The 25633-nt window shown below is 39.6% G+C and overlaps 1 protein-coding gene across 5 annotated transcripts; it reads left to right on the forward strand.

Annotated features, from left to right (window-relative positions):
• Positions 1-1876: 1876 nt before the first annotated feature.
• Positions 1877-23562, forward strand: TMPO (thymopoietin). 5 transcript variants are annotated; one of them, XM_050985970.1, is made up of 11 exons: positions 1877-2296; positions 9989-10115; positions 11714-11869; positions 13434-13534; positions 18138-18257; positions 18365-18460; positions 19015-19125; positions 19947-20036; positions 20119-20184; positions 20371-20462; positions 21731-23562. In XM_050985970.1, the coding sequence occupies exons 1-11, from the start codon at positions 2054-2056 to the stop codon at positions 22020-22022; spliced, it is 1494 nt and encodes a 497-aa protein (XP_050841927.1). In that variant the 5' UTR covers positions 1877-2053; the 3' UTR covers positions 22023-23562. The 5 variants fall into 5 exon arrangements, with proteins under 5 accessions (XP_050841927.1, XP_050841906.1, XP_050841910.1 ...); XM_050985949.1 differs by lacking the exons at positions 19947-20036; positions 20119-20184 and having other exon boundaries at positions 1879-2296; XM_050985953.1 differs by lacking the exons at positions 18138-18257; positions 19947-20036; positions 20119-20184 and having other exon boundaries at positions 1879-2296.
• Positions 23563-25633: the final 2071 nt, after the last annotated feature.

A 25633-nucleotide genomic window follows, 5' to 3' on the forward strand; every position in this document is an offset into this window, starting at 1 on the left:
AGGTTAGATGGTGACTGCACCAACTTTTTAGATTGTATTTTCACTATTAAGTTTGCCAGACCCAGTTCCCCTTATGCTGCTTTAAAACATTTTAGACTTGATATGAGTTAAAATTGTTATTTTTTACATTAGTATGAGAGCTGAAAAATCTCTCTAAAGTATGCTGTGCAACTAGTTCTATATCTGGAAAAGAAGCAAATTCTTAAAGGTTGAGGAAAGACTATTTCCCAAGCCACCTAATAGCTTTTCAAGGTGAAAAATACTATCTATGATTTAAATTAGTACTATCAAATTTGAACAGGAATTGAATTTTTCCTTTAAGCATTTCCAAAATACCTGTCATATCTACGTACCTGGTAAAATTTTGGGTAAGATATGCTGAAAAAATAGATAAAACCATCTAATTTGCTCTATTCAAGCTTAAAAGTAAGTGATAGCAGTCAACCTACATTGATACATTACTTTTTACTGTGAACATGTGTGGTATTAATGGAGGCAGATGTTTCTACCCACTGTTCAACCTCGCTGCCAAGCAAACTGAACAGGTAAAGTGTGTACACCAAAAACCGAGCACTTTCAGATCCAAGTTAAAACGAATTTCTGATGACTGCCACCTCACAGAGAGACTAGAGCAACAAGGTAAATTAAATGCCCCAAGCTAAGCTTCTCCCTCCTCTTAATTACTTTGTTACACCACACCACACCAATTCTTCAGTAGGAAGCGTCAGGCTTCCTGTGGGTGAGTCCTTGATCTGTCTCGAAATCACCTACCACAAAAAATAATCCTCATCGCTGTCATCCAGTTGATACTGAGGCTATGGTAAGGTAAATAGGAACAACAGGCACCAGGACATGATGGAGCACACAACAGTAGTGGAAATCCCTTTCCCCAACAGCAATTTATAACTCTTTCTGGAATACAAAGAGGAGTAGGTGCAAACACCAATGATCCCGTTTCAGATCCATGACTGATGGGAAAATTAAAGTAGCCACATTTAAATTCTTATCTCGGGTATACTGCAAGGCAGTTCTCAAAAGCATAGGACAGATAGTTAAATCTAAACACTGAACCCTTCCCATCACAAACCAGAAGCAGTGCTTGTTCCCAGCAAGCAGCGTGTAAACACAGAAGGATTTAACCCGCTTGTTTAAAGACTGTAAGACTGCAGTCTTGAACTCAATCGAACTTTCCCAGCAGGGACACACTTCGTCTTTACAAATAAATAAATAAATAAAACACCTACGAGCCTTTCAAACTCTGCGGTACTAGAGATGCGAGTTCGGGGGTTTTTTTTTGCGTTTAAGTCACCGCAACGGCGGCAGTCACACTAAGAGATTAGCTACAGATTTCCCAGCTGGATTCCTTCTGGAGCCCACCAGCCAAAGGGCCGGGCGAGGGCGGCTATCCCGGGGGAGAGGGAGCTGCCGTGCCCGCCGGCCCGCGGTGCCGAGCGCGGGAGGCACGGCCGCCGGCGGCGCGCTCCGCCAGGGCCGCAGGTGCCCGCGGGGCAGAGGCGGCGGCAGGTGTCGCGGCAGGACACCGGGATCGCGGCAGGTAACAGGGATCGCGTTAACCGCCTCCCCCGCTGCTCGCGACAGGGAGGGGCGCTCCCGGCGGCGGGACACACCTCTCACCCGAAAGGGCTTCTTTCGGAGAGGCCCCGGCGCCACCGGGACCCGCGGGGCGCGGGCGGCGCCCTCACCCTCCCCGGGCCCGCGAGCGCCGCCCCACGCGCCTCTCCCGCCCGAGCCGAATTTAAACTGCGTTACTGTCCCTCGCGCAAAGCACCAACGCCGCTGCTCCCGCGCGTCCCGCCCCCTGTGCGCCCGCCAGCCAATAGCGGGGCCGCTTCGTTGCCCTCCCCGCCAATCAGGGCGCCGTTTATTGCTGGCTGGGAAGAAGCGCTCGGTGCGCGCGCCCGCCCGCTGTGGAGCTGGTCCCTGGCGCGGAGCAGGCGAGTCCTTCTCCTCCTCCTCCCGCTCCCCCGCCCCTTCTCCCCGCGCTTTGTTGGTCCCTCTCCCGGGAGAGCGGCGGCGGCTGCGGCCGGCGGCGATGCCCGAGTTCCTGGCGGATCCGTCGGTGCTGACCAAGGAGAAGCTGAAGAGCGAGCTGATCGCTAACAATGTGAGCCTCCCGGGCGGCGAGCAGCGCAAGGACGTGTACGTGCAGCTCTACCTGCAGCACCTCACCGCCCGCAACCCGCCCGCCCTCGCGCAGCCCGACTTTTCCAGCGACGAGGAGCGGGAGCCCACACCTCTCGGCGCCCGGAGCCGCGGAGCTGCTGCCGCCGGGCGGGTGAGTACCGCTGCCTCCTGCCCGCGCCGCCTCGGCTTCACGGCAGCCTCGGGCCCGCTTTCCCGCCCGAACGGGGCCGGCCGCCCCCGCCCGCCGGCCGCGGCTCGGAGAGAGGCACAACGCGGCGGGGTCCCCAGGCGGGGTCGGGAGCGTCTCCGGCTGGGTTGAGGGCGGGATCGTGCCTGGCCGGGACGGTCCCGTAGCCTGGGGGAGAGGGGCAGCGGCGCTGCCGGGCGGCCGCCCCGCGTCGAGGACGAGCTGGGACGGCGGGTCGGTGCCGGGTCTGCCGGCTGCTCCTCCTGGACACGTCCCGCCCTGCGCGCCCTTTGGAGCGGCTGGCTCGGGGGGCAGGGGCAGCGCGACCGCGCGTGGAGGGTGCGACGGCCCCCCGAGGGTCAATTGGGAGACCTTTACTGTAGCTTGGCGAGCGGTGTCCTGTGTGCTCTCTTTCGGTGTTGGAGGAACGAAGGAAGAGAAGTACACGAGGCTGCAACTTGCTTAGGAAAGGACTCCGGTCCGCTGTCGCGGTTGTACGGCAGCAACGCTACTCGGTGTAAATGCTCCTAAATGAAAGGGTGAAGCTGTGCGGGAACAGCTGGTTTGTTTCGCTTGATGAAGTGGACTGTTTAGTGTAAAGAGGGTCTGTAATGTAGATGTCTTGCTCGTATAAGATGTGTATTATAGCAAAGCGCCTCTGGTGCCTGTTCAGTTAGTCCCCTGTGCTTGTTTTCTTAGACTTTACACATGCAAGGAAAGAGGGGAAGCTGATGCCATCTGAAATTTTTCTCTTTAGGCAGCTGTGATTTAATTCTTAATTTTTCATAAGTGGACTATAAATTTGCATATCCTGAGAAAGCAGTCTTGTAATTGATAATTGTAAGATGTCTGGTTTTGAGAAGAGGCTTAGATAATGTTTATCAGCTTCCGGTTCCTAATATGTGTGATAGTGAAACTATTTAATTGTGTCTCAGTTACTATGTTTCAAAGGTCATTAGTTAAGGGAGTGCCGAGAAACGGAGTCCTTTGTAGGTCTTTCACGATTTAATCTTCAAAAGCCCAAGAGAACAGATTTTAAATTAAAACATTGAAAACTGCATCTTCAAGAGGAAGAGATCTCTACAACCAAGTTATTTACCCTAACATCTATTTCAGACACTTAACTGGCATTCACTGAATACAGTTACAGTGAAACAGACATTTCTGATTTAGAGTGGTCTGCTGATAGCATTCATAAGGTGCTTTTGAGTTTAACAGGTTGAGCTTGAATCTGACTTGTTTCATGCTTGTTGGAGGAGGAGCATCTCAGAACTGCTAGTTCCTATCCTAGATCTGAGTTTTCCTTCCTACAGTACTTAAGTTTAAACAATTATGGGTGACTTTTTTGATGTTTACAGAATGGGTGGTACTCCTACACTTTTGTTAACAATATCTGGAAGGCTCTGTACTATTTATGCTTATCTTGTGTGTTAGTATCAGAGCACTGTATCATCAGAAGTTCCAGAACTTCAGCAAATACTCTAGTTAGAGCTGCTCAGATTAGGGTCTGTTGTGCCCTGTGTTTTGTCGCCATCCCCTTGTCACCCCCTCCCCAAAACAACCAGCCCTAACCAAAACACTCAGAAAAATCCCAAATAATACCTGCCAAGCAAAACAAACTTGGATGATGTGTGCTTGTTGCCTTCTTTGTGCTACTTGAGTAGTTCTGCAACTGCTTGTAGCCTAACTGTTGTCCCTGTTAATGTCTTTTGGCATAAGGGTGTTTCTCTGATCAGCCGTCCTTCAAAAAGATTAACACTCCTGTCTCTAGAGCAATTTGCTCCTAGAACAATTGGAAAGAAGAGGAAGAGTGAGGGAAGGCTGACATTCCAGGGGACTGGGATTCGAAGCAAAATATTTTAATAAGATTAAGAGAGGACAGGAGGGAAAGCACTCCGACGTTTGAAAGAAGTTAGAGGTAAGGGGCAAGGGAGGAAGCTGGAACTGCAAGGATATATGGAGAGGCGGAATAAAGCAAAAGAACGGGCCTTCCCCCACCCCTCTCTGGGCCCGCTCGCCCTTCCCTTTATTGCCAGCAAATAGTTAGAAGCCTCTCAGAGGCTGCAGCCTGGTTGAGTTGCAGTCCTCGTGTGAGCAGGGGAGTCGGAGGGTGGGGCAGCGCCGGCGGGGTCGCGGCCCGTGCGGCGGCGCGGGCCGGGCGCCAGGGGGCGCGCCGGGGCCGGGCCCTCGCAGCGGGGCGCTCGCTCCGAGCGGCTCCTCCTGCGGCACCCGCGGGATCGCTCGGCTGGCTTAGGGGTCCTGGAGGGGGGCAGGCACCGCTTTTCTTAAAGGGGATATGAGCAACAAGTACAAAGGAATCATCTGAATGTCCGTGCTGCACTCACTGAAAGCTACAACCGCACTCTTAATACTGCCACTAGAGCTTGGACACGGCTGTGGTCATTAGTAATTATGAACTGTCTACACTGTCATTTTAGTGGGGTTTTTCTAAATTATGAGCATATGATAATGCATTTAGGTGCTTATTTTCTATTGATAAAATAAAAAATAAGCTGTGCAGAGACAAAATCCCATAGGTTGAATTCTGTTGCAAATTATGTGTTTTGACTATGTCAGTCTTCTGGCTTAGCTCTATCCAGCCCAAGAATATATAGCTCACTTTGGCTACATATTCCTACCAGAACAGAAAAAGCTTTTAAAATCATGCCTGCTTGTGCCTCAGTCTGATAATATTGTCTGGAAGAGCCAGCTTCTCCAGCTCTAATGTTTTTGAGCAACTGTTTTGCTTTTTTCTCTTAAGCCTGTTTAGCATAGTGGTATGTGAGGAGGGTGACTAGGTATGCAAGACACTGTTTTGCTGCAGGGTGAGCCATCTGCATCTGAATGCCCCTTGTCCTGGTTAGTTATGGGCTGAATGTCAGTAAAGATAGCTCACAGGAAAAGTAACTATAAAATTACATTTTTAGCTCTCTAGGACCATTATTTTAAAGCATGTACCAAAAATATTGTCTTGATGCTGTTGTCAAACAGGAACTGTTCAGAGTTTAAAATGCATAGATTATTATGGCTGAGCTTGTTGTGTATTTCATGTCCTGGAAGAATCACTTCTAAAGCATATATTGAGTGATATTTTTGACTTTTAAAGTGATTATATGAAAAAGATCAGTCAAATGTCTCCTGTTAATGAAAGTATGATGAGAACATCTGGACCTGAAGGGCCTGTTTGAAAGGTCATGTATGAGACCTATCAGGTAAAGATGTTTGGTTTGATGGGGGGGGAGGGGGGAGAGTTGTTTGTTTGTTTGGGTTGTTGGGGTTCTTTGTTCTAATCAAGTAGCCAAGTAAATAAAGAGCCAGCTCCAGCTCTTCATAGTCAGAATGCTGTGGTTGTGATATCTGTAGCCGAGGTAACAGCAGCTTCAGCCCTTTCCCTGTTGGAAAAGAGAAGGTAATAGTAAAACTGGTGGTTTCTGAAGATAAGGTTTGTGGAAAGTACTGGACAGGTGAGGCAGTGTAAAGCATCTGTGTGTGCCCAGTGAAGGAAGAGAATCTATTCGGTGTTTCCTGTGTGGCTCTATGTCTTCATTACAGCCTGCCGCACAAACGTCACCCAGAATACAGTTTAAATCCTTTGTGGCCTTTTTAAAAGTGCTCATGTGCTTAGAGAAGTGCTGACAAGTGCTCATCATCTGCGAGAAAGCTGTGGGCAGCAGGGATGAGATGACCAAAGTAATTCCCACTACAGTGAGAAATCCTGCCAGGCTGTTCTGCGCCTTCAGACTTTGAGTAGGTGCATTTCCTTCACCAAGTAACATGGAAATTAGTGTTTGGGAGGAGAAGGGGTTGGAAAGGTTGAATAGTCCATAATCTTATAATTTATGATTGTTACTGTACATAGGCTTGGTGATTTTAAGTCTGGCACTTACTAATTAAGGTTAAAAGGTAGTGAATTCTCTAAGTTGCATGTATCAGTATCTTTTGAATTGCTGCTGCATAATTCCCTTTCCATTGTTTATATTGTCTGTTCTGTGGCTCTTGGTTAATATTGTCTCTAGGCCTTTAAGGTTAAAAAGTTCAGTAGGACTTGATTTTTAAAAAAGGAAATTCTATTGTAGGAAATTATTGTCTATGGTAGAATAAAAAGTACAAGGGGAATAAAGACCTATCTATTTCACAGTATAAATCTATTATTTTGCATATGCAGTTCCTTAACGTCACATCTCCTGAGAGAAATAGTTATTTGCTACCAGAGGGAACTCTGCAAACTGGAGAATTAAACAGCACTCTTGTGGTGTGAATTGGGCTTTCTTTAGCCTATCTTAACCTCATTCAGAGAAATCGTAAATAAGCCTGACCCTTTTTGTGTCTAGTGATGGAGCTGCACCTGTTTGGGGTTAAAAACCTTGTATCCTGATGTAGATGCCATTTACCTTGGAATTTGAAAATAATTTTTGATGATGTCCCGTAGTTGTTGGTTTTATTTAACAACTTCTTCAGCATGTTTCTTATGCTTGTCTTTGGGACAGTGCTGGGACTAGTACAGGCACTTATGATGTTTGCCTAATTAAGCTGGTCTCTGGCTGTTCATTTCTACTCAGCAGAAATGCCTAAGGTAAGGGGTAGGTTTTGAATTCTGGTTGCTTGCATTGTCTGCTCTTCTTGCTAGCAAAAGAATGTGAAAGCTTTGTGCTGTCAAGAGATGATACTTGGAGAAGATGAATTTCTTATGCTGTGGCCCTAGTGCTGAGAATGATATGTGGTAGCCCCATGCTTATAACTCACTTCAGTACTCATTTGAAGAGTTAGGTCCTAGCCAGTTGGAAACCAAGCCTGACAGATACCACTACCAAATTGCTATCTCTCAAGTGAAGTATGCAGATAATCTTCCATCTTCTGTTTTCTAGAAAATAGCAAAGACTAGAAATATTTTTTATGCTGTGAGCTCTGGATCGGATTAGAAGATGTTCATATAAGGATTTATTGACTTGGGTATATTGTTGCAAGAATATTTACATAGATTTGGCTGTATTGCTGCAAAAATATTTACATTATGGGCAAAGTGGTCAGTGGCGCTACCTTACATTGGCAAATTCTGCCACAGTTTCATTTCAGGCGCTTCATCTCTGCACCACAGTAAGACAAATCTTGCCAGTGGTCTTAAAACAAGTAAATGAGGGTGTGAGTTTTTTGGGTTTGTTTGTTTGTATTTAATTTACACTGTTAAACTTTTAAGCTAGCTCTCTTGATCTCTCTCATGGTGTAGTCCAGCAGACAAGTTGTCTTGATTCACAGGAAGCGTAGTGATGCCTTATACTATAATGGTAGTGGTAATTAAATTTAGTGTTGTTGCTGAAGTTGATGCTGTCATGCCACACCTGAGGTGTGAGAGTCTTCTATCCAGCCTTATACTTCTAGGGATTCACCTTGTGGTCCAGTGAATGGTTAGATGGCAGCTTTCTACTTATACAAGGGAAGTCATTTGCTCCTGCTCTAAGGAGAAAGGTGTTCAAAAGTAAAAGCTGTGACCTTGCAGAACACAAAATGAACACATCTGGCCCAATTATTGAAGAACACAGATTACTTTCAACTTCCTTCATCCCCTCCCTACTCTTTTTCTTTGCTGAAAATGGCTGTTTTGATGATCTCTGTTTGTAACAGTAGTGCAGGAAAAAGTGAAATGGTATTTTGAAGGAAAAAAGCCACAAAGAAACCATGAGATATGTGAATTTACTTGTGTTAGAGTACCCTGGTACTCATTAGTTACAGTTAGATTTCTGATGGCTGAGATTTCTGTAAAGCATCCAGAATGCTGAGTAGTTTTTCTGGTGTATATTGTTGTAGTCTCTTCTGTGGTCTCTAAATGAACAAAGGTAGAGATACATTACATTAGGATTCCAGTTTCTCTAAGTGTCATTGGAATGTCATTTTCCTGCAGCATGGTAGCTTTTTTCTGAAATGTGGACAAGTATCTTGATTAATCTGCTTGGTGATGTGGGCAAACACCAGAGCTGTCATTGTCTAAACGGATCTCAACAAGAAATCCCAGCATTTTTTTCAGAACTTTTTAGTTTGGACAGTCCAGTAGTTCAGAAAAAACCACATTGAATATGAAATGAAAGTTAATGCAATATTTAACTTGACATAATGTTATGACCAACATGTTCAAAAGTGAATAAAAGTCTCATGCAGCTGCAGGATTGTTTCTCGTGCATGGCTCAATTGCTTTAAAAACTAATTAGGAGTGGAATGACTGATAAAGTGAGTTGTAAATCTCTCTTTAGTCAAATTTGCTTTTTTAGTGGTCCTATACTTTCTTTGGACAGTTTGGAGTTTATTTCTTAAAATAAAGAAATGCCATGATCCTTAGAGATTCTGTTGCTTTTCAGCAGCTGATTCTAAGTTTATCATGCTGGAATATCCAGAAGCCAGAGGAAAATTTGGAGTCAGATATATTTGGGAAACCCTCATTCAGTCCCTGCTTAGTTTTAAAATATTTTAAAATATTTGAGGCAAGACCAAGTTTGCATGCAAACAAATATTGAACCTGCATTAATAGTTAGATAGATTCTGTTAGCTCATGTAAATCGTCTCAAAGTGTTTTGTTGCTATCTTATAAAATGCAACAAGAAAATTATCATTGAGTGTTTATAGCCTATTTGTATTTGGACTTTTTAGTCTTTTGTTAGTACAAAAAAAAATAAACAAACCCAAACAGGCCCTCTGGACAACTGAGTTGAGAAAAATACCAAGTGCAGAAATTGTTTATGTTCTTATAATGCAACTTTGAGATACAAATATGGCTTATTTCAAAACAGTATCAAGGTCTTTCTTAGTAAAGAGCATGCAAATCCTAAGCATGCTTTTTTGTGTCTTACTTCTTCACTTTTACAATCCCTATTGCAGCAACAGAGGCTTCCCAAGTTGAAGTGTTATGATCACTCTCTTTGGATCGAGCAGAAACTGCTAATTTAGGAGGAGCATCTCAGCAGATTATTTTGATAGCCATCTGCATGTGGTGATGGTGCATTGCCAAGTGTTCAAGTAGTGTTGCCAGAGTTGGGTTTAGAATTTTTTAGAGCTACAAGTAGCAGAGGCCTAAGCAGACAAGCAGGATTTTGAAAATATGAGACTGTTTCTGATTTTTGCCTTTCCTCTACTCACCTTGTAATATCATGTAATCTCACAGAGAATGACAGGTCGAGTAGGAATAGGGGTTTTGGAAACTTGGTTGAAAGTATGTAGATACTAAAGAGCTTGTTCCTTGTCATTAGAGGAGGAAATTACCTATCAGGTAGAAAAATAATGCAAAGAAATGCCAATGTAACATAATATTTGTATTTTGTGTAGTGACGGTGAAATGGCTGGAAGCTTACTTCTTCAGTCACAGGAAAGCAGTCCCTTCCCACTGTATATATGAACATGAAACTAAAACAAGACCAGAATGAGTGATTTTAAGAGGAGACTTGTAATGGGTATTTCCCTCCTCAGCAGAAAACTTGTGCATTTTTTCTTAGTAGGTGTAAATGTTTGTACTGTTTCACATAGGCTTTAGTAGTGATCATGGGTGAGAATAGAATTAATTTCTTCTGGGTTTATATGTTTAGTACTCTTATGTTTTCCTGTTCCCTTAGAAGAAAAAAGGTGTGTTCAGTATTAACTAGAAACACTGTCTCTCATCTCTCTCTCCTGTTCCAGAAAGCCACAAAGAAAACTGACAAACCCAGACCAGAGGAGAAGGATGGCCTAGATATAACAGAGATGAGTAATGAAGACCTTCAAGAGCAACTTATGAAGTATGGAGTAAATCCTGGCCCAATTGTAGGTAGGTCAATTGAACTAGTAGATATTAATCTGTTTTATTTCTCACTATACCTCACTTGTGAAGTTTCCCTGGTACAGATACTTTTTAGTACCAGTACTGCTGCAATCCTACTTCTCACCTAGGATATTTTCATTGGACTGTTTACACTAAGAAGTCTTGAAGCATTGCAGCGGGCAAGTCTGCAGTTTGTTTCTGGTGTTCTAGGCCAGCTGGAGATGTTCCAACTTGTGTTCTGAAGCTGTGTGACTATTAGTTAAAGTTCAGTGCTGGGGTAGTTAAGTCTTCTGATACAGAGGTTTAGATCTGGGCCCGCTTAAATAGGAAATACATCTTACATAATAACCTAATAGTATTGAGAGCCAAATGAGAGCAGGGAACTTCCCTTTCCCTAGAGCATTTCCTACTCACTGCATTGTGCAGTAATGTTTTCCTTTGCTAATGTTTTTTTCTAGTCTAGCATTCTGTCCTGTGTGCTGGCCTATGTCAGGAGTAGTCCTGACCCCAGCCTAATCTCCTGCCTTGGATGCTGTCTGTGATGTGAGATCAAAGTGCCTTGCCTTTCAGATTGTGCAGTAGCCTAGCGGCAAGGGCATTTGATTTCACAACTCTTGAAAAAAAGATTGTTGTCTGTAATATGCAGAGCCTTCTGTGGAATGTTCTTGAATCCTAGGTAGATGGAAGTGTCCATGACTGAGCCTGCAGTCCTGTGTGTATTCCTAGTCTTATCTGTAATATTTTCAGTTAGCTGATTCTGCATGCCTTGCCATTCATCCTGTACCTCTTGCATAGTACTCAAGAACCTATGTAGTCCACTGGAAAGGCATTTACATTTGGTCTAATTTATTGCCTTTAATTCTTAGAGGGTATGGATTCTTTCTTGAAAGGCTGCCATTTCTTTTAAATGGTGGTTTCCTCTTATCAGAAAACTTCAAAAGCTAGATTTTTTTTTAATGCAGCTAACAGCTCAGGCATCAGTCACCTCTTTGCCAACAAAGTCCAAATATGGAAGTATGTGCTAGAATTAAAGTGTTTTAGACAGCTGTTCTTGCTTGTCCAAGCAAGCCAACCTGATGGCTGGATGGCAGCAAGCACAAAGTTCTGTTGTTGTTGCTTGCTTGCACCACCTCTGATGCTTATTGGTCTGGATTTTCCAACAAGGCAAAGACAGGGGCTTTAATTCCAGGGTAAGGGAATTAGGAGAATAATGGAGCAATCTGCATGGAAATTGTTTCCCTTGCACTATCGAATTCACTTTTTTTTTTGGGTTCTTTTTTTTTTTTTTTGTGAAGTAGAATATCTAAGAAACAGGTAAATTCCCTTTCCATAGATTTCCTTTCTATAACTTTCAGTGTACAGGAAGGTCTGAGTTAATCTAAGAATTCTCTTAAACTGAAAAGTTAGAGGCTTTGGAGGCAGAGTTGTGTACCTAGAGGTGTGTGTGTATATATAGAGAGACACTCTGGGCCATACAAACTGATTAAAAATAAACAAAACATTATGTTCAGAATTTCCCAAAGAATATGTAACAGTAAAGTTCTATCAGTCAAGTAAGGAAAGATTTAAACTGTTTCTTTAGCATGTATCCTTCCTTGTTATAGCTACTACTAGGAAACTTTATGAGAAAAAGCTTTTGAAACTGATGGAACAAGGTCCTGACCTGAAGGCACCTGTGCCTCTCCCAGCGATTCCGACTACTGAGAACACCAGGCAGAATGGAAACAATGATTCTGACCAGTACAGTGACAATGAGGAAGGTAAGGCTCGAGTGGAACTTGCATGGGAACAGTTTGAATTATACATGAGTAATACTTGCAGTAGAAATAACCTACAGAGGTATGATCTTGCTGTTGGGTGAGGCTGTAAGATTCTGCTGTGGGCCATGTCAGTCATGTACTTGATCATGCAGTGCCAGCAGAGTGATCCAGGTGCCTGTTCTGGGAAAGGAAACCTTTTGCTACTGACCTGGTCCCTTTTATCCATTTTCCCCAGACTGGATGGAGCCTGTAAATCCAATAGACAGGAGAACTGCATATTGGGTGTTTCAATGTTCTTTGCACTTCACACTTAAGTACTAGTCCAATTTTCTCTGACGGTGCTCACACCATAGTATTAGTAGTTTTGTAGTTATAATTATAGTAGTTATTCACTGTGGGATAGTGAATAAATGTTTCTTTATTAATTTTCTGTTCTTTTTTGTTTAATGGCTAACACTTATGATTCAACCCTTTTTATGCTCTGTTCCTTATGGACTTAGTTGGGGGTGGATTGATTGGTTGGTCCTGGGTGTGTGTGTTGTGGGTTTTAATATCAAGTTTGTATCAAGCATGTGTAGTGGTGGGGAAAGTGGGACCAAAAACACACCATCGTGCAATTTACAAAAAAAAAAAAAACCTGCACAGATTTTAAAGAATTACTTGAATGGAGTGTTAGAAGATGCTTATTTAGTGTGGTTTGGTTTTGGGAGTGGGTTTGTTTTCTTCTGCTTTTTACAGGAATTTCCATGGACATAGGACAGAAAGGGCTGAAATACAACTAGCAATTGGATTGATCTCCCTTGCACATTTTTCAACTTTTATATTTTGCACTTTTAAGGGGAAAGGATGGTAGAGATTGATTTAGTAATGTTTGGGACAGCCAAGAGCCCAGTCACAACTGACAGCTAACTTCTTATAATTACATATGCTTCATGTAAATACTGAACTCTTCACACACTGGGAAAAGACCTCAAAGACAAGTATTCCCCTTTTCCCTTACAAAAAAAAAAGGTTTTTTATTAATAAATCTTAAATATGTTGGTGTAAAGCTAAAATTTTAGAAAAGCAATGGAAATAATGCATCCTTTTATTGGTGAGATGGCTGCTAACAACTCTCCTTTCTACTGCATCAAAAATGGGGTTTTATATAAAAGGACATATATTAGAGGAAAATAAGCTAACAACTTAAAACAACATTGACAAGCTTCAATACCTTTAGTACAACCAATAGAATGGTCCTTTGGTTAAAGGAATTGCAATTTGATAGCAGTTTCTAAATGGAGCTTCTGGATTTGTCAAGGCTTATCTGAAATGTAGAATTTTTAGCAAAAAAGGTGAATACATGGATCAGTGTTTTGAAATAATTTTAAGGTTATTCTTCAAAAGTCTTTGTTCTTATACATTTAGTAGAGAAATATACTTGTTTCACAGCTTTTTAAGGGAATGGTAGCTCATAAGAGTTATGTTGCCTCTCAAAATGAATTTTTATTAAAATGCATTTGGTTTCAACTAGTCTAACAACCAGTAGTATTATAGAAACTAGTTATATTAAAACTGTTTGCAGATCCGAAGACTGAGCTGAGGCTTGAGAAGAGAGAACCTCTGAAATCCAGGACGAAGACGCCAGTAGCACTCAAACAAAAAAGAGTTGTTGAACACAACCAGGTATGTTTGTCCTAGCAGCTCGTGGAACAGCTACTGACTGCAGGTGATGTGCTCACTAAACACCTTGCTACCTTTAACATCACATTTGACTAAGTAAGCCATGCTGATTTTTTAAAAGTTCTTTTAGAAGCCTGTTCTAATATAGCATGAAAATCTTGTGAATTAACTGTAGCGGCTGTTTTTAGCATGTCTGATAATGTTCAAAGTTATGGTCTGCTAAAAGCTGTTTGTCTGACTTGCCAGCTGCTGTAGCACCTCCTAGAGAAGAATAGTAGGCAACCTTATGATCAGTTTAGGAAACCTGGCAGATTAAGTCACATGGACTGATGCCTTTCTGTTGGATGCTTGTAATGAACTTGTTTTACTAAAAGCAGTGGTTTCTCAAAAAAAGAAAAGTTAGGAAATAAGGGTGCGTGGAATTTTTTTAACAAGTGTTTTTACATATATATATATTTAGATAGCTACAGATACAGGTATGCATTTTAAATCCATCTATTTAATGATTCCTTTAAATGTAATCTGTGAAGCAATGTATTTGGGTATATGCCTATATATATATAGGTGTGTGAATGTGTGTACACACATACACTAGCTATGTAATATATTTTCTTCAACTATGTTTGTAGCAGCAGTACTAGAGTAGACACAAATTTGTTTAAAAACTTCTCCTATGAAGAAAAAGAATAAATAACAAGTGTAGATCTCCCACCTGTATGTACCACCTTTCTTTACTTATAAATATTAGTTATGCTGTCTTGATGGAAGAGGGATTTTACAGAATCACCTCTGATTCTCAAACTGCTGAATACAGGGTTTGGTAGTTGATGGCTAATCTGTCCTTCTGATGTGAAAGCATCACTAAATGCCCTCTTCCCTACCTTAGTATACTTAAAGTCTTTAGAGTGTTGTTCGTCTGTCTAGTAAGCAGTGGAGTTATGCTGCAGTAAAGGACTCATAAAGAAACATTCAGTGACTCAGAATCTGGCTTGTTAATTGCTTGGTGTATTTTAGCAGAGCAGTGACTTTTCTCAATACTTTGTTAAATGCCAGATGCTTGCTATTTTTTTTGTGTGTGTGCATAGATGTATAAACATGCTTTAGCTATGGACGCTTTAGCTATTTCACTCTTTAGCAGGTGAAATGCTGCTCTATGACCTTGAGTAATACAACACAGCTATGGAGATCCATAACTAGTTTGCTTATTTTAAGTTGGAGTTTTAGGGTGCAAGCTGAACAGATTTTACTTCAAAAAATTTAAACACACACGTAGTTCAGTGCGCCAAACATTCTTTAATTTTGATCAGGCAACTTCTGCTTGTAATGGTCTCTATAATGAGCATCTTAATCTTTAGATTCTTGTATTTCAAGAATCACTTTTTTCAAAGTGATTATTCTGCCAAAAATCCCTATCAGCTTCAGTGTAATAAAGATAGTTAATTCTGCTGTCAACAAAGAAAACTTGTAGTCTTCAGGAACTCATCTACAGAACAAAAGAGATGTAGCAAGGTATTTTTGTGCCATTTTAAGTGATGATTTGTTTACTCAATTTTTTGTCATCTATTTTCACTATATTAGTATCATGTCATTACTCTTTTGGCAATCTTACATGTGCAGTACAGATGAGATGCAATATTTTGCAACTTGTCTTTTAATTACCAGGAGTTAATCAAAAGAATGATGAAAACATTATGTCATTTCAAAATTGCCAAATTCTTCAGAAACTCTTTAGTTCGTTAAACTTTTTACTTTTGAACTTCTGATTGTTTCTTGTCTGGTTTTTTTTTTTTTTTCAAATACAGCAAATAGACAAAACCACTGAAAAAACCCAAAACAAAACAGCCCCACCCACCCCCCAGTTAAATTTTGCAGCTGCTTGAAGCCAAGAACAACTTAATGCTTTTGGCTAGCAAATGTGTGTAGTCATGTATTTTGCTGAGAACAAAACCAGAACATGGAGATTTTTTTCTTTCCTCCCCTTCTTCCAGTGGAATTGCATTGTAGGTTTTCATCAATGTGTTAAGGGACTATACTCATTCTGCAGAACTATTTCAACTGTTCTGCACTGTGTGGCCACACAGTGCATAACAGCTGAAGTAGTTCTGCAGAATGAGTATAGTCTGGAGCATGGTGTGGCTGAGCTGGTGGGCAGTGTGGAGTGAGCAGACTTACTAGTTACTTCTAGGTCCTGTGCAGCACTGGTTTTAGACCAGATGAAGATGTATGTAGCTTACAAGACTGTAATTTAGCATGGCTGGATGTAGCTGTTCTCTTGAGAAGAGAGTGAAAATAGATAGCTATTAGGCAGACTGCTGCAAAAGAAATTGGGTGGGGAGGTTGAACATGGTCTTATCAGTCAGTTAGCAGTGGAGGGCTCGATGAACTTGAGCTCAGCTGTTTGTGTTTAATTACCTCTTCATAGTGAAAGGTTGGTAGGAAATCCTAATTTAAATACCCCCTTCTAATCCAGTAGGTGAATCTAGAGTAGGAGTTCAGAACTGAGCCTGGCATGTCATAGTAAGTGGCATTGGGCAGAAGGAGGCAGGCTAAACAATGTAAATGTTCAGGAGTAATGTAGAACTCGTCTCTCTTCTGAAAGTTTGTCCAGTGACATTCTGCATGTGCCGTGTTCCCCTACTCCTCCCAGTATTTTTTTTTTTTTTTACTACCTGTATAGTAACTTGGTAAGTGATAGCTGAGGTAAAGTCATAATCTGTAGTTTCACTGCTCATGAGTTATTTGACAGTTAGAAGCAGATACTGAGCACTGCTTGTGTACCACACCACACCATTGTAGTTTCTCTGGTTACATTACAGGGTAGTGGTGTACCCAACATGAGCGTTACATTTTGATGGGGTTAGAGGCCTGCTCTGTTGACAGGATAATTATAACTGTACACAACAAATTTTATTTCTTCTTTTTCATTTTGTCTGTTGACTGTGTTCTACTGAAATCTGGGAGGGGTTTTATGCAGTGGATTCTGGTTTTTCCTAGACTTTTCATGCAAGAAAAAAATTGAAAGTTGGTACTTAAAACATGACTAAAGTATCTGAAGAAGAGAGGCAGTTATTAATGAAGTGCTGTCTTTCATTAGAAGACAAGTAATTCATAGTCAAATAGTCTGTAATGAGGAGCTCGTGGTTACTAGAATGAATGACTTTGTCTTCCTGCTTTCCTGAGTAGATTGTTGGAGTAGAAACACTCTGAAATTAGTATTTTTTTCTTTAAGCTTCTAAAGAACACCTTTCAAATAGAAAGTGTATGGGGTTGAAGTGGGGAATTGTGATTGTAAGTTGCAGGAAGTAAGAGAATCCAATGTCTGGTAAATATTTAAGAAAGGGTTAGAAGATGTTTCATCACAAGTCTGTTAAAATTGTAAAGAATTTTGGAGAAATAGGCTGTAATCTACAATTCTAAAAAAAATATGAATCTGCTTGGACCTGAGGTCTGTGTATTAAAGTGCTTCAGTGATTTTTGGAATGAAGTGAAACACTTGTGCTCCCTCTGCTGTATATGTAGTAGCTGTTATACAGAATTTGTCATAGAACCATAAAGCAGCTCAGCTTCTAGTTTCACTGTCCCCTCTCAATTAATAAATACTTTTCAGCCTGTTCTCTTAACACATTGTTTTGGGGCTGAAACTGTTCTAGTGAAGTAATTTCCACTATTGAACCTGTAACGACAGTTGCAGTGTATAACTTTATTTAGCAGTGAGTGTAACTTCCAAAAACTTGGTAATACATCACTGTATGAGGTATTAATGTGCAAAGATAGAAGTATTAAAAAAGTAATATTTTTTATTTTTAAACTTAACCAAATAAAAAAGAAAATCTTGTATGTAATCTAGATGAAGCAGATCCACATCTCCCTTTCCATCTTGGAATTAGTTTTGAGGGGAATATTTGCTTTGAGCATGAAACTTGCAGTAAAGCATAGGGAATGATCTGCATTTGTTAATGGCTATAAAAGTTTGGTGCTTCATTCTGTTACTTCAATTTGTGAGAGATCTGTATCAGGCTTGATTGTTTAAACCTGCTGTTATGTGAAAATTGTTAGTTTCATCCCTGTATGTGGAAACTTTTTAAGATCATTAAGTGTCTCTCCCTGCTCCCTGTGGCTGAAGATTAGTTCCTGTTGAAACACAGGTGGCTGTGCATAAACTGCCCAATTTTGCTTAAGAAAATAGAACCCTATCTGTGTAGAGAAAAAGGTGATGCTTTCTGCTTATGCTCATAGATTTATTTTTGTATTTGTGTGTGTAGGCAGGAAATGTAATGGGACTGAAAGCTTCATGTCTGCTGTCCATGTCTTAATGTAACTCCTCATGTTAGCTCATTATACGGCAGTGAGCAAATCAGCAGTTTTTACTGTTGGACATTATCTATTCTGTTCTGTATTTGAGCAACAATATGCTCAAATGTAAGTATTCTGGTCAATGCTACTAATCTAGCTAGCTATTCATTATTGAATGTTTTAGGATCCACAGTTTTTTGATTGTAGACATGTTGCTTCTGGAGTATGCATGCTATTTTGGCTTTTGGTTGTGAGTATCTGATATTTGGAGCTGGTTTTCATGTATATGATCATGTGTTTGATGCTTGAATAGACCTATTCTCAAGATGGAGTTACTGAGACTGTCTGGACAAGTGGATCTTCAAAAAGTGGACCTCTGCAGGCATTTTCTAGGGAGTCTACAAGAGTGTCAAGAAGAACACCAAGAAAAAGGGTGATGAGAGGCTTTTATAATAGACAAGATTTTTTTTTTCTCTCACTCTTAGGGTCCCAGTGGCTCTTTTATTCAATTGTTGTCTTTTGTTTGTTTTAAACAAACAGGTGGAAGCTACAGCACAGTTGCCTGTAGATGATGCTGTAATATCAGAGAGTACTCCCCTAAATGAAACTGTATTGGCTGCAAGCAACGAGACCCTAGTAAATATGCTTAGTAAATATGTTTAATCAATTGTGCTATTCTTCTGTAATATTTTCATTGATAGAATAATTCTGTTTTGCACAAATAGAAGACTGTTTTAAGGAAAGTAAGACTCTTCAGTATTCTTTAAGAACACATACTCAGTATCTGTTTTAGTACCTAGTACTCTTCACTTTGAGATGGGACTAGGTCAACACCTAGGTCCCACCTAATGTTGTTTGGGGGGGAGGGCTGAAAAGAACCACTTTACAAGCTTAGATGCTTTCTTAATTTATTTAAGTACATGCAGAATATTTGCCTTTAAGTTTGGCTTTTCTTGTGAACTAAATAGCTTTTATGTTTCTAAATGGCTTAAAAGAAACTACTTGGAATGATAAGCAGTGTGTTTCCTTTGCTGATCTTGGAGCACCTTTTACATAACCTTCTTCAGTTAACTGCTAACATGCATATATTCAATGCACATAAAGGTTTTGTTTTTTGGTTCTGCCACCTTGCCCCTTTTCATTTTGTATTTTGGCTGTTTCTGAGTTTGAACAATTTTGAATCTCGGCAGGTTGGCAATAGGGTGCCTGGAAATTTCAAGCATGCAGCTCCTACGCTGTCAGTCAGTGAACTCTCAGACATGCCCAGAAGAACACCAAAGAAACTACTGATGACAGCTGAAGTAAATAAATTAAAACTTAGATTGCTCTTGCTTACTCTCTGTGAACAAAATTCTTGTGTGTATGTGCTTACTTCTTAGTACAGAGGGGGGTGGAGGATGTCACTGCCAGGGTGACACCAGTCAAAATAAACTAGTGTTGTCACATGACATAAAACAAAACATAAACTTATTTTCATCTTCCCCTTTCAGATTTGTGTGTGTGTGTGTGAAAATCTGATTTTTCTTTTTTCCTAAGACAAATATTTTGATGTGTTATTTCTCCTTGTGCTGCTATTTTTCTGAACAAAATGTAGTTGGTTTTTTTTGGTTTTTTTTATTCTTTATAGCTCAAAGTAGAGTAGACATAGGTTATCTCCCTTTGAGCATGTAAATCAGCCTATCCTGAAAAAACACAATGTGCTTTAATTTAGGGAATTAAGTTATAGAATCATTTTAGACCAAGTGCCTGAATTAAAAAAGTATCTGTAGATTTATGACAGTTAACAAGAAAGAAAAAAATTCTTTTACTGTTAACCTATTCAAGCTGTCAAAAATTATATCTCTTGGAGAACTGTCTAAAGCACCTGCAAGTATATGTAATTGTATTAATGTAATACTGTAATGTGGAATTTTACATTGCAAGATGTGTTTGTCTGTTTATGTAGCTCTAGATAAAGCTGCTGTTAACACTTCATTTACAATATGACTGCAATGTAGACTTAGTTGTCAAATAGAATGTTGTGGGTCAACTTGATGTTCTATTCCAAACTGCTGATGGGGTTTTTCAGTCAGTATTTTACTGCACTGTGATTTATTACAGCATACTGTATGGTTTATTGCAGCAAGAAGAGACAGATTGCCCACATCAATTCTTTTTAAATCATGTTGATCACAACCAGTCCTGTGATCTGCTCAACACAGCCATGATAGAGGTGATGGTTAAGTTTTTTTGATCATCTACATCATCGGCTCACAGGTGTACAGGATTTATACAACTTATTCTTTATCTTAAAGGAAACTGAGGCGATCACTGAATGCTTTAGGACACCAAAAGTGACCGAATGGCTGCCAATAATTAAGGTTAAACAAACTTCTAAAACACAAGAAGTAAACTTCTTGAATGGCACTGGGTGACTCATTCATTCTTACAAATTGCACATGGTATGGTAGTGGTCACTGAGATAGCCACTTCTATCAGGTGGTCACTGAGATAGAAACTTTTTGTTTTGCTGTCTGTTCGGCCTCTAACTGATTTTGGTTTCCTAGGTGCTGGAGAGAACTACAGAAGAAAGAAGAGTAGAAAGGGATATTCTTAAAGAATTGTTCCCTTATGAAGTATCAACACCTACAGGAATTAGGTAATTCTAAGGTTTATGGGGACTTTTTTCTTGGTTCTTGTAAACCTATTTAAGCTGAGAAATATCTTTTGATTATATTGATAGATTTCTGAGGAATAGTTTTTGCACTCTGGCTCAATGACATTTGTGACAGCCACCTATTCTATTCTATACACATAGATTTGTCACGAAAACAGCCCCCTTTCTATTGAAATTGGAGAAGGGAGATGGGTGGTACTATAGTAGGAATTATTACTGGAATTTCTACATGGTGAAAGTTAAATGGAAAGGGCTTTTCTGTGGTAACGACTTGCAGTATTTAAGTTTTTGACAACATGCAACTGCTTAGGCCTGCTGTAAATTAAGGAAAGATCTTGCAGCATATATTTGAGTTTTCTTTTGCAAAGCAAGAAAGAACTTTCAGATACCCTATTTTTTCCTTTAGGTGGCAGTCATATTGATTACTCTTGGCATGAATAAGGAAGGCATCTAGGAAAGGCTATTACTTGTGCATTTTGGGTTTTTTTTGTGTCATATATTTAATCAAAAATTGAACCTCTGCATGCAACCCTCTGGTTAATTAGGTAATTTTAAAAATTGCTCTGTTTAGAGGATATGAGAAAGTTTACCCATGTTAAGATGTGAAATAATTTCCTGTGTTTCCAACATACGAATTATAGCTTCGATTTAAACTGTAATTGCATAAACTCTTATCCATAAGGAGAATATATAGTACTAGTTGCTACTACTGTAGTGTGTCTGCTGACTACTCGAGTTTGCTCTCCTGTTTTGAGGTCTAGTTAAATCCATACCACTTTCTTTTCTTTTAAATAAAAATCATATATGTGTACTCCTTGTATTTAGGAACTTGGCAGTGTACATGGGTTTTTTTAATCCTTGCTGCTTTGTCTTTTGTCTCTGTGTATTGGCTTAGCCATCAGTAGATATTTTATTGGCCAGAGATAATCTTATGTTTAGAAATCCCAGCGGGGCTGCATAAATAATGATTAAAAAAGCAAATAGAGGGAGATACTTTCTACAGTTTGATTGCCAGCTATGATCCTTTTTATGTGGATAAGGTGAAGTAGCATTTGAAGGTTTTGTAGAGTGTTTGCTTGAACACTCGGTTGTTAACATGTCCATCTGTCAAGCTTCAAAAGTAGTATTACAGGTAGTATATTCACCAGAAATAATTCTTAGTTCTTTAATTATACTAAAGCTTCTGTATGTACTTTAGATTGCTCTCTTAAATATGCAGTGTTTCAGTTGACTTTTTTTTTTATTAACAGTGCTAGCTGCCGTAGACCAATCAAAGGAGCTGCCAGCCGGCCTCTAGAGCACAGTGACTTCATACTGGAGGAAAGTTACTCTAAGTATGCGCAGAAATATGGTACCTCCGCTGACATCAAGTCAGAGAAGCCACCAATAAAAAAAGAACGCCCTGTTCCTCTGTGGATAAAAGTTCTTCTCTTTGTTATTGTTTCAGTCTTCATGTTTTTGGTTTATCAGTCAATGGAAACTAATCAAGGAAATCCTTTTTCTAGATACCTGAATATGGTCAGTCCAGGCAGTGCCGAATGAATAGCTTTCTGAAAGGCACACCCAATTCGATCTCCTGTTTTTTAATTGTAGAGAACTCTTCTGCCCTCTCATCGGCTCAAGGACTTCTTACAAATAATGTGATTGGAACCTGATAAATTGGATAAATGAAGAAAGATAATATTAAATGGACATCGGTAACTTTCTGGACTTTGGACAAGTAGGAGATCACTGCCATAGGAGTAACATTTTTTTAAATCTTTGAACTTTTTGTAGGCTTTATTTTTTTAATGTGGACATCCTTTAAATTCACTTTTGAGAAAATGTATATTTGTTTTTGCAAGAACTTGGAAGCTGAGAAGGGCAAAAATGTAGTAAAATGTGAAGCTGTGTTTTTAAAGCTTTTCCTTTGTACAGAAAAGAAGTTGTACTTGTCTCTAGACTATAGTGGAGAAGGATTTTAACGTGGGAAAAGGGAAATGCATTTCTTTATGCATTTTTTCAGTAACAACATAACTTGAATTTGATCTCTTAGGATGTAGAGAGAGTACAACAACAACCTTTTCTGTAGATTACTGTAACTTTTTAGTAAACGTAACTGTAAACCTGTTTGCATTTCTGTAACAGTCTTAGTATCATATTAGTAACTCTGTTTAAGTGTAACTTCATTTAAATGTATCCCTTCATTTTAGTGATTACAGTGTTGTAGGAGCTGAATACAACTCTAATTGGCAAGAGGTGTCTTAGAGGAACTTATTTATTAGTAAAATGTATGGAAAATAAAAACAGCATCATAATAATTTGCTACTAAAATACTTTTTTGGGTCAAGATTGTTATCTGAAGCAGTCAAAATTTCAACATTAGCAGTGGTCTTTTTTTTAAAAAAAAAGCGAGGTCTTTCCAACACAGCTTTATGTGATTATCTTTAAATATTCATGTAGAAAAGTATTCTCAAAGTGTGAAAATTCCGTATGAAGTTTTATTCTTGTATGAAGAGGGCATTGCTGCATTTTCTGCTAGTTTCATCTTTTAAGGTGAGATTTACTACTTTCATGCCATTGACTATTTTTCTCAGTGGAAGCATGCTGAAACACTCTCTATTGTGTAACTTGGTTGAGCAGGCAGCTGACTTCACTACTACCAATGAAGAGTGATAAGCAAAAATCTTTTAAAAGTGAATGTATACATTTTTGGTGTGCTTAAATCTGCAGCATACAGATGTTCAGTCTTATTGCTTGGTACAAAATTGCAATAAATCATACTACTTATTCTTAAAGTGCTACTTATAAAAAGCTGAGAACATTAGTTAATAGTCAATATCTTTTTACTCTAGGTACAATTATTGTGTAGACTATAGCTATGGGGAAGCTTTACTTTCTGTGAACTTTGGGACAAACATGGTAATTTGTAGCAAAGCAATAGTTTTGGGGTTTTTTTCCTGTTTAATGTTTTTTTCCTTCTAAACTGCTTTTTTGAGTAATTCAAATAGCTAAACTTGTGTCCATCCTATAGGGAATTGTAACATAAGACATTCACTTTTGGTGTCAAAAATGGAGAAAAATAAAAATGATTTTAATGTGTGTGGATTTTCCTTATCAAAATAAATGCATTGCTGAAAGACAGCAAAAGCAAGACAAATGATGTATCAGTGGTGTCATTTTATGCTGCTATATTCTTCCATATTGAAAAAAAATTAAAAATCTGACAATGAACTCAGGTCAGTTCATGTCACCTGGTGAGAGAAGCATCATCATATTTGGAGTATCAGAGTTTTGTGCCATAGTCCTTTAGCCTATGTCAGGCCTTTAATTTGGATGGGGGAGAAGATAGCTTTCATTTGTTCTTCAATGCTACAGAACTTCCTTTTCACTTTAAATTATTTCTCACACCGCTTTGCATGTTTCAGTATAAAATATAGCTTTTTTTCCTAGTTACATGAAATACTTTCTCTTAACCTCCTCCAGGGATACTACTAGCATCATCAAAGGAAAAAAGCAAGCCACAATTGAAACATACTGCAAACTGAATTTTGTTACAATTAAATGTCATCAATCTTTCATTTTTGCACTCTTTTGGAGAATGCTCTCAACTTCAGTGTTGCCTCACAGATGGTAGAGGTTTCTAGAACAGTCCTCAAAGTAACCCACATCACATTCAGTTGTAGTTGGAAGGCATTGCATCTTCAAGAAAGGAATGGGGTTTTTTATATTTCAGACATTTAATGGTGGGAGGTAGCCCTGAGAGGAGATTTTCATGGTATTCTAAGAGCAACACATAGTAGTGCTATGAGCTGTATGTGCTTAAAGCTTTCTAAATACTCCTGTAGAAGTTAAGTTGAAGTATGTAATTATACTGTTGTCTTTTTATCAAAGTGCTGAAGCAATAGGCACTGATGTTCCTTTTTCCCCTTCCTTTTACACATTCTTACTTTTGTTCCGTGAGTTCATCTTGGTTTTTTTAGTCAGAGACAGCTTGAACTTTCACAATCAATGACAAAATAGAGCAACTTTATGGACTAGTATCCAAAATCCAGTTGCAAAAATGAGTGGAGTTCTGATGTGGTAAGTCCCTTCTAGGGCAAGGGCTACAACAGGCCTGGAAAAGGTCTGTGGAAGTTAATGGGCGTGACAGTGTTATTTTGTGTTTGGGTCTCATGATTGGCCATACTGCTCAGAATGCTGTGCTGAAAATCTGGCAGATTTTGATTTCCTGTCCGAATTGGAGTTAACACCCAGCTTGTATTTTCCCCTTTAAATTCTGTGCTAATATTTCAACATGTAGCCAGTCTTGGGAGCCTGGTATCAGGCTGTGGATCACTAGAGGATTTCATTTGCACTCTTGAGATTAATCATACAGCATCTGATCCATGGTGAGAACGGGAGAGCTTCAGTAGTGTCTAAGACAATACATTTTCATGAAGGATCTTAAATTTAAATTCTCTGTGTGTTTTAAGAACTTTATTTGTATTTGCATAAGAAACAGTGTGAAAGAACTTCTCCAAGTTTACTTGCTAAAAAGCACACTCAGCAGTGGCCTACAGAATGATTTTGGATTCCTCCTGGGCTTGGTCTATGTGCTTTGTTTTGTTTCCTGTGGCATAGCTTACAGAGCTCTTTATGGTATTAAAATTCCTGCTAATTGCCTTCTTCGCTAGTTTTGTGGACAAGATATCTTTTTAAAAATAGTTTAACTAGTTTATGCAGATTCAAAGCAGAAGAGCTGAGTACAAAAAGAATACCTATAAATAATACAGGTCTCAAAGAAGATTCAGCAGTAAAATTTATGTAATTGCAAATGAAGCTGGTAAAATTGTGTGGCATACCTTGTGCATGGTACATTTGGCTTACTTTGATATGGCTTAAGTAATGTGTTGGGTGGAATAGATACAGGGATGAATAATGTTGTGAAGTATAATTTTAAATTTTGTGTTTGTAAAGGTAGGTGTTTCAGCAAATCGTTTGTTGTCTGTTAATGTGGCTTTTATTGTGTGTTTGGTAAGTCTACCTATCTTTGTCTAAAACTGTCCTTTGACTTGCTTTTCTTTTTCCTGAGGGAATTTACCAGGCTGCTTTACAACAGCAGATTACTACAATGGATATGTACATGCATATTTCAGACAGCGCAGGGTATCCAAGCTAATTGGACTTGTAAA

Source organism: Serinus canaria, chromosome 1A (assembly GCF_022539315.1).
Source record: "Serinus canaria isolate serCan28SL12 chromosome 1A, serCan2020, whole genome shotgun sequence".
Taxonomy (NCBI): Eukaryota; Metazoa; Chordata; class Aves; order Passeriformes; family Fringillidae; genus Serinus; species Serinus canaria.

What these genes read in the sequence shown, in the direction of transcription:
- TMPO (XM_050985970.1), top strand. Translation starts at nt 2,054, where the DNA reads ATGCCCGAGTTCCTGGCGGATCCGTCGGTGCTGACCAAGGAGAAGCTG. An exon ending in AAATCCTGGCCCAATTGTAG is followed by an intron (nt 10,116 to 11,713) that starts GTAGGTCAATTG and finishes TCCTTGTTATAG; the next exon opens with CTACTACTAGGAAACTTTAT. An exon ending in AACTACTGATGACAGCTGAA is followed by an intron (nt 19,126 to 19,946) that starts GTAAATAAATTA and finishes GGTTTATTGCAG; the next exon opens with CAAGAAGAGACAGATTGCCC.